This window comes from Poecilia formosa, unplaced genomic scaffold, assembly GCF_000485575.1.
Source record: "Poecilia formosa unplaced genomic scaffold, Poecilia_formosa-5.1.2 Scaffold16, whole genome shotgun sequence".
Taxonomy (NCBI): Eukaryota; Metazoa; Chordata; class Actinopteri; order Cyprinodontiformes; family Poeciliidae; genus Poecilia; species Poecilia formosa.
In genome coordinates, this window is record NW_006799955.1 from 2,122,153 (window position 1) to 2,131,249 (window position 9,097).

The window sequence follows — 9,097 nt, forward strand, 5'->3', positions numbered from 1 at the left end:
TGTTGTTTTTAATGATTGTATTTATCATAATGCACTTTATTCCTCTCACACACATTTCAGGATACATTACACTATTAATACCCATCAAACTTTGCTGCATTTTGTCACTTTAACACATCAACTGCAATAGATTTTAGGGGATTTTTAAAAAAAAAAAGATAGACAAACACAAAGTGGTACGTCAGTTTAAAGTGAAAAAAATATCCATTGATCCATCGTCTACTCCCACTTATCCATGCATTGTCCAGCAGTCACTGGGCGAGAAGCGGGATAGGTCACCAGTTTATTTCAAGCCAACATGGAGACACACAGGATAGACAACAATACACACACCTGTCACTCTTAGGGCCAATTTAGAGAGAATCATTAACCTATGAGTGTTTATGGACTGGAGGAAGTCGGCATACCCAAAAAGATGAGAAAAAGCCCAGGCTGGGATTTGAATCTAGGACCTTCTTGCTGCAAGGCGAGAGCAGTGGCACAACACCAAAAACCACATGAAGGTCAACATCTTTAAGAAATAAATATGGAAGGTTTGTGGCGCTACTCTGGTGGAATTTATTTACCAATTGACTTTTTGAAACCAGTTTGATCGCAGAATACTATATTTAAGGCTGAAAACAAATACATGCCACACTTTTTCAGATTTTTTTATTTGTAAAAAAAAAAAAGTGTTGAAAACCATGCATTAATTCCTTCCACTACACAATTATTACAGTCTTTATGTCCATATTGAAGTCTTTTGACTGCTCCAATCTGCTTTTAGCGTGCTTGCCTTGAGCCTAAGATTTCCTTCCTGCTGTGTGAAATACGAGGTGGCTCTGACTGATCCACATCTTTCAGTACACAAGCAGACAATCAATAGCTGTGGGACTTCCTTCATGATCATTTCATTAATAAATGTCATATATAAAAAAAAAATCATAAAATAATTCATGTTATTTTATGTCCGAGAAATGGAAAATGCTCAAGCCTACAAAATAACAGTCTGGAGTGAGTAAATTCAGTGAATCAAGCATATGGTCATTTCTGACAAAGTCCTGCTCAATCAAATTCATCCCTTACCTGGAGTCCTTTTGAGGTGCATGAAAACCTTGGAGATTATATGAAGAGGTTATCAAACGTCTCCAAGAAAGATATTAATATTTATTAATGCTTACAGCTCACAGAAATCACCTATGAGTGAAATTTGTCTTGCATGTCTGGACAGCCTGCATGTACAGCTGATTTTTTTTGGAGAAGTGCACCGGAAATCAAGAGCGTATATGTGCATTTTAATGAATAACAAACAAAAAATGATTTTGTTTTCCAGTGGGCTCCCTCCCTCCGCTTTAACAGTTTGCTGCTTTGACATGAAAGAGCAGATTACTGCATAAGACATTTATCTGACATTTAAACCTCGAAGCAGAAAAACTGACAGCTTGTTGCGGCTCCTACACAAATTTCAGAGAAGATGGGAAAATATGTGATTCTGTTTTCTGAGGCTCTCTCTTATCTTTGTTGAGTCTGAGGACTTGCATACCAGTTTAGCATTGTTGGCTGAAAAACAGTAAACGAAGTTGGAATCAATGCAAACCAGTGGGGAAAAATATAGTAATCTCTGTTTAGAAGTTTTTCAGTTGTGTCACATAGCCACACTTTCACAGCTGCTGTCAATTTAGACAAGACACTGATGTCCATCCACCACCAGAAGACTCTGGACAATAATTTGCACAGGCCAAAGGAGACCCTCAAGTAAGAAATCTAACACATTGACATTAAAATTCGAAAAGCTTCTGCAAACTCCGATTTTTGGAAACTATGTGTATTTAGTAAGTAATATGATAATATTAGTATTGTATAATACTTAAGCACAAACATCACATGACATCCTGAAAACACACCATGACAAGCCTGAAGCTTTGGGTTCAAATTGGGCAAATATGGTGTTTGGAGGTTTTCTCAGCTTAAATACACCAGAAATACTTCAATGATTTCCACCACGTTCTGCAGGACTCTGCTGATGCTCCATTCATCTAAATCTAACAAGTTCAAGCAGGGAAGTTTCTAATATGTACAGAAAAGCATCTCTCATGACCACGGACTGTTTTTTGATGAAACTTTTGTTTTTTGTTTTTTACAGTACCTTTCAGAGACTACCAGGTTGTACATGTTTTAAATGAACAAATGTGTCATTACTTTAAAAATCTGTAGGACTTCACAAAATAAGTTGTTAAAATGTCAACTGAAGAGGAATATTCTGCCTTCTTTGTATTTAGGTCGATGACATCATGAAAGGTACACGAAATTATGGCTTTTTTTGAGTTGTAAGCTCAGGTTTATTTTAAACACGATCCAACTTATTTAAAATATTAGGAACTCACATTTTTATAGATTACATTTCTGTCCATGTTTAAAATAGAGTAGGTAGAAGAACTTACTCCTACCCCACTTTTGATGGATTTCACCTAAATTTGGAGCAGCAGGGGGTTCAGCTTTTAGTGTCTCAGCCAGAGTTTGACTCCAAAGACCGACACAGTGATGCACTGACAACCTCAAGCGAACAGTGACGATGACTGTGATCATCTTTAAAACTTTTAACTTGTGGAAACCTGTTTTTCTTGCATATTTTAGTAACAAATAATGACAGGGCACCTTTTTTATTCTACAGTAATCCCCTCTTATCTAGTTAGATTTTTGAAATGCATTTAAAATTGATGATAAAGCTTAAAGCATTGTGCATCCTAACTTGGATAAACTTTAAAAAATAATGGTTGACTGTAAAAATCTGATTTATGTTTGATGAGAACTTCTGGTTTATTCTTATTAATTTTCACTTATAAGTCGATTCTTAAAAGGTTTACACTTCTTGATTTTAAGAAATTACCTATTAACTCATATGTGTATTGGGGCTTCCCTCAGCTTGCTCTTTTTTTAAATTTTGAAAGCAAAATGATAGAATAAATATGTGTGGCGCCAAAACAAGGACTTCCTTGTTTGCTGATTTTTATTTATTTTTATTTTTCAACACAAACGAGAAACTGCATCTGCCATAGCTTGATGTAAACAAGGCTGATCTTCTTGTTTTTCACGTCTTCTGCAACTAGCATTGTAGTTTAACAAGGCTCCAGTGCAGCCCAGCAGGACCCCCTCTCCCACCCCTTCTCCCTCATGACTGTGTGTAAAGCCGTGGGAGAGGACTGGGAACATTAATCCCTTCAAAGGAACAGATCTAATTCAAAATCTGCCGCTCCAAACTAGTTGAGAGGACAGTGATTGTTTCTGCAGGGAAGCTAGATAAAGATCAGAGAGCTAACTGCAAACTTCCAATTCTCCACTTCTGCCACAAAAGTTTTGGGGTGTTATCTTATGAAAGCTGCATAGTTGTACAGTCATATTATTTGAAACAAAACAACAGATATGATAAAATAAGCAACAAAAATGCACAAACTTAAGGGATAAAATGCAGTGCATTTACATTTACGTCTATCTAGTGGTTGTTGTGCTTCCCCTTTGAAATGCCGCCCTGGCCAACTGCCTGTTCCATATCAAAACCACCATTGCTTGCACCAAACCTATACAAGTAATTTACTTGGATCCATCATTTAATCTATTTCCTACCCTTATGAATCCCATATGTATACTAGTAAGTATTTGGATATGTGCCCTATATACATTTTGCTCAGGTTGTTGAAGCTAAGTGGGCCTCACATCTACTTCCTGTATGGGACCCATTTAGATTGATTTAACACTGTAAACAAAGTATCATCAATACCAATTGAGTACCTTGTGTGGGCCTTAACTGGCTCTCAAATGGGTTAAGATTTTAGAAAACATCTAACACCAATGGGTCCCTTTTGTTTAAACCACAAATGTCCTGCATTAGACCTTAACGAGCAGTTAACGTCGGACCATTATGTAACCCTCGGAAGATTAAATCTTAGGTCCATCATGTAACTCATTTCTATGGACCGGAGCTTCAAGTTGAATTACCAGATGTTCGTTTTTTTGTGTAGGTTTTTATTGGTATTGTAAATTGTATTGCTTAATAAACTTTGAGTATGATTCTGATCAAACAGTTCATTCACATAAAACAAGTCCTCATCCCACAATGATGTAACACCCCAGAGCCTTGATGTTACAAAATCCTGCTCTATCATGGATTTAATTTGCTCCATAGCTTGTGTTTCTATTGCTCTATAGCAAACTATGCCGTTTTTTTGTTCAAGGAAATTCAGCTCTTATCCTCAAGAGTGACAAAGAAATATAATTAAGAGATCTGAGTGAAGCCGTTTTGTTAAACCTGTGAAAGTTACTTTTCATTAACTTGCTTTCTTCCCTGTCATGTTGTAGGTCCCACATGAATTCTCCACAAACCGGACGGATAAGAGTGTCTCACAACGTGCTTCTTGAATGGGCCATATGGAAATACTGACTGGGAGGAAATCTGTTCTGGAATAGATCCCAGGTTAGATTGTGTATGGGGTCTGTAAAGGCTGAATTCAGGACAGTTCTGCATAAAAAGTGGGACTCATATGGACCTTAGTTGCATTGATCTCATTAGCCTACCAGCTAAGATATAAGATTGCCAAATGGTTTTGCTGATATAAGTTGTAGTTTGCAAACAGATCATTCTCGTAAAGGCCAAATTATAACCTACCTAGCCTAAGTAAAAAAAAAACTTATGGGGCCCACATATGCTTTATATCTAGGCCCCTATTATGGGCCCCATTTATCAGTGTTGGCTGGGTAGGGATGTTAACTTGAATTACTGTTGTAGGCTCCTATTGTTAGTGCAAATTTCATTGTTTAATTAGGATAGAAAAAAATCCCTCTAAATTAGAATTAGCATGTGATAAAATAGATGACTGAAAAAAATAATAATTCAGAGAGGATATAATTAAGTGTTTAATGCCAAGCTACAGTTCAAAGGCACAACAAAAGGAAATCTGGATTCAAATTAAAAATGTAAAAGAGAGGCAGATTCTTCAGAGATGAGAACTTCATGTTGAGTCACTTGATTTTGGTCTTTTTCCCTCCTTCAAACAACGCAGCCAAAACGCTCTTGGAGATCTCCAGAGATAACAATGTCACATTGTCACATAAGGTTCTGCTACAAATCCTTAATTACAAAAAGAGGATCAGATGACTACAGCATCCAATACCGGGGTCTCCAGGCGGCATGGAGGTCTTTGATCAAGAAAATCCAATTATTTGTGTATATACATTTCCCACATAGTGATTACTTCATTAATTGTCCCGCCTTTATCTCCTCCCTTCCCAGCCCCCCTAATAATCAGCTCCTTTATCCAGACCAACAAACACACCATAGGAGCTTTGTGGATTCAAAGGATTTGCTTTCCCCTCTCAAAGAGCCGCCATTCTTTGATGATTGGGCAGCGGCAAACTTCAAAGTAATAAATCTTATTTCTGACTGGCTGGCGGCCCACCAAAGTCCTTATCAAATTCTAAGAAGTGATCCCTCACTCTTCAGATAGACCGAGGATATATCGGCGAGAGGAGGCACTGGAGAGTGAAGACCTGCCCCGACCAGAATCTGTTTTTTTTCCCCCTTCCTTTTCTTCTTTTGCTCTGAATGCCACATATTCATCAAAATTAGCGCGTTTGTTTATTATTAGTTTGCATCGGGAGGAGGAGGACGCGCACCATGGCAGCGGTGGCTGTTCTGCGGAATGAAACACTGCAAGCTTTTCTCCAGGTTTGTGCGCAACTTTCTTTTTCACTTTAAGCTTTTAGGAAACATTTAAAGCGGACACATTTTACACAGCGTCGATTTCAGTTTTTCTATCAAAATAAGTGCACAGTTTTCTTCTAAATATCAAGCGGAATGAAGAGCACGGTTCCGGACTTCTTAAAGTTGGAAACGATGCATTTGTCTGTGGATGTTTTTTTTTTGTTGTTTTTTTTTTTTTGCTTAATTGCATGTGTTGAAAATGTATGAAAGAATGAAATTTCTTGTTTTAATTCATCCAGTGTTCTCTTGCAAAAAAAAAGAAAAAAAAGAAAAAAGTTTATTATCCTAAATAATTTATTTATTTATTTTTTCCCCTGTTAGTCCCAGATACATATTTGACAAAAGTTAGGCTTCGGTTTATTTTTGTGATTGTGACCAGTTTTATCCACGAGTTGATTGTCTTTCTTCTCCTCCAGGATCGCACTCCAAACTCCTCTCCAGAGAACTGTAAGCACTCTCCACTGGCGCTCCTGGCCGCTACTTGTAACCGGATCGGACACCACCACGGATCCAACCACCCAGACTTCCTCCAAGTCCCCTACGATCCCACTCTGGGCTCCCCCTCGCGACTATTTCACCCGTGGACTAACGAGGGGAGCCCCCAAAGCAGCCTGGCTGGCAATTCTACTTTCGGACTATCCTCCAAGCCGCAGCTGTCTGCGCACATCCAGAGCTCCTTCAGCACCCACCACGAACTGCCCCTCACCCCTCCGGCGGACCCCTCGTACCCCTATGATTTCTCCCCGGTTAAGATGTTACCTTGCTCCATGCAGTCCCTCCAGTCCACCTGTCCTCCCACCTACGTCCCTGCCGTCAGCTACGCAGCTCCGGCGCCCATCCCGCCCCAGATGCCGAGCTTCGTGACGGGACCGTCCGGCCTGGTCCACCAGCAGCAGAGACAGTTGTCCCCGAACCCGGGGGAGGACATCCCGTGGTGGAGCCTGCAGCAGGGCAACCACGTCGGCCACTCTTCCTCTCTAGGTCCCCACCGCTTCCAGCTGCAGAGAGGCTTGGTGCTGGGGCACACGGACTTTGCGCAATACCAGACGCAAATCGCCGCTCTGCTGCACACCAAGTCGCCCCTCGCGACCGCGCGGAGGTGCAGGCGGTGCAGGTGCCCCAACTGCCAGTCGTCCACCTCCAGCGACGAGCCCGGCAAGAAGAAGCAGCACATCTGCCACATACCGGGCTGCGGGAAGGTGTACGGGAAGACGTCGCACCTCAAGGCGCACCTGAGGTGGCACTCCGGGGAGCGGCCGTTCGTGTGCAACTGGCTGTTCTGCGGCAAGAGTTTCACCAGGTCGGATGAGCTGCAGAGACACCTGAGGACTCACACAGGGGAGAAGCGCTTTGTGTGCCCGGACTGCTGCAAGAGGTTCATGAGGAGCGACCATCTTGCCAAACACGTGAAAACGCACCAGAATAAGAGAAGCAAGTGCCACGAGAAGACGCTTGATCACGTCAAGAGAGAGGACACCAGGAATATGTTGTAACACGGTTCACCTCGCCCCGTTTCGTACCCAGGGGTTGCCATTTCGTACCTGCACACTGTAGCGCTGCTTATCCGCCTTTCCCCCCCCCCTGACATTACATTTTGTTACTCCCCAAAAATACAACGATAATGAATTAAGAGACTTATAATTTAATTCAAACTCATTTCCTTTTCTGAACAAACTCCAATTCAGTTGACTGCTGTGCTGATTGTACAGAACAATCAACTCTTATGAAAACTAACCTTTTACGACCCCTGACATCAGTTCCTTCTAAAAAGATGACATATACGAGTAATAAAATTTACTTCCAGGCCAGGAGCGAACAAAGGGGAATTACTTGAAATATCAGCTGTCAGTTGCAGGGATGAAACGACCAAAAGTACGAAATGGCAAGGCAGCGACCTGACCAGCACTCTGTAAGGCTCAACACACCTGCTAGTTATTTCAAGCAGCAGACAAACAGTAACATAGTGCAATACAGTCAGTCATTAGGTAAAGTACAAATTAGGCTGCATTTTTTTTTTTTTTTTTACAGGATACTTGGACTTTTCAGGTTGATTTCTAACATCCTGACTGTAGTTTCTAAACTTTGCTGGTCTGTGGGAAACATTTTTCTCTGTGTGTATAAAGTTTAATGAGTTCATTTGAGAAGTTCAATCAACTTTGGGATATTCACTGTTTATATAACATCAAAGAAAAGACAAGTTTTATGACTTGTGTTTTGATTCATTGTCTTCGGTGGAAGATTTCACTCCCCTGTAAATTCTATTTAATAGCTTTTGTTGAATGAAAGTGTCTGTTTTTTGCTCCATATGGGGGTGTTTTCTTTTTTATTATTATTAAAAAAGCATGCTCTTGAAAAGATCTGCTATTGTTGCGATGACCCAAAGTACTGCGTGAGAATAAAAGTTATAAAAAATTTCCCCCTCATCTAAGGAGAGTTCATTCAGTTTGCCTCTGATATCTCACTGAGGAGGCAACAAGACATTTTTAAAAATATATTTTACCTGTAGAAGATGAGTTGCAAAAGCTGTCGCCATTGTTGAAAATGTCCCAGTGGAAAAAGATTAATTTGATATATTTCCAATAATCAATTGTATGGGATTAAACTATAAACTCCTAATATTTTCTTCTTGATTTTGGAGTTTAGAGACTGAAGGAAATACAATTTTGATTAGTATTTTTTAAGTCTGTAAATGGTTTTGCTTTAGCAAAAATTGCTGACATTCTTGGTTATTTTTAAAGAAAAAATGAGAATATTTTGCCTAGAAAATATTTAGAATAAGTAAAATATTTTTCTAAATTTAAAAGCATCAAATTCCAAGCTGATTAAGTCTGTATTAAAAAAATATATATATTAAAACTATAGATTTTTATATCGATGTACAGATTTCAGAGGTGAAAATGTGAGCAAAAGCTTTTTAATCGTATCTCCATGAGCGTTTCGGATATGCATGAAGTATACTTTATTTTTTTCTAATTAATATATATTTTTCCTGAAGTTCAAGATCCTCAGAATAAATGTTCCTTTTTGCAGATTTTACTTTTTTTTCTTCCTGTATCATTTAATGTTGTATTAAATGATTAATTTGTTTAGTCTAGAAGTGATATTATTTGCTAAGTGGAGACCAAGAATCACTGGATTTTGAAGAGTTGGACAAAGAAGTTACATAGATGATCCTTAAAATACAATTGGTACAATCTTTTTTAGTGTATTTTTTATTTATTAATTTTTAAGCGTACAGCTGTCTGTTTCTCAAAAGAAATTCAAGTGTTTCATCTTGACCTTCTTCACCCTCTTTCTCAGTTTTCTATTGCTAAAGTTCTTCAGTCCGTGATATTGATCAGCACAAATAAGAAGCGATAAACT

General features: G+C 39.2%; 1 protein-coding gene across 1 annotated transcript; it reads left to right on the forward strand.

Moving 5' to 3' along the window:
- Window positions 1-5,059: 5,059 nt before the first annotated feature.
- Window positions 5,060-8,148, forward strand: LOC103134280 (transcription factor Sp5-like). Its single transcript, XM_007546457.2, has 2 exons — window positions 5,060-5,698; window positions 6,151-8,148. The coding sequence occupies exons 1-2, from the start codon at window positions 5,648-5,650 to the stop codon at window positions 7,225-7,227; spliced, it is 1,128 nt and encodes a 375-aa protein (XP_007546519.1). The 5' UTR covers window positions 5,060-5,647; the 3' UTR covers window positions 7,228-8,148.
- The last annotated feature ends 949 nt before the right edge of the window (window positions 8,149-9,097 follow it).

Coding starts and splice junctions, on each gene's coding strand:
- LOC103134280 (XM_007546457.2), top strand. CDS start 5,648: ATGGCAGCGGTGGCTGTTCTGCGGAATGAAACACTGCAAGCTTTTCTC. Junction 5,699..6,150: donor CACTGCAAGCTTTTCTCCAG/GTTTGTGCGCAA, acceptor CTTCTCCTCCAG/GATCGCACTCCAAACTCCTC.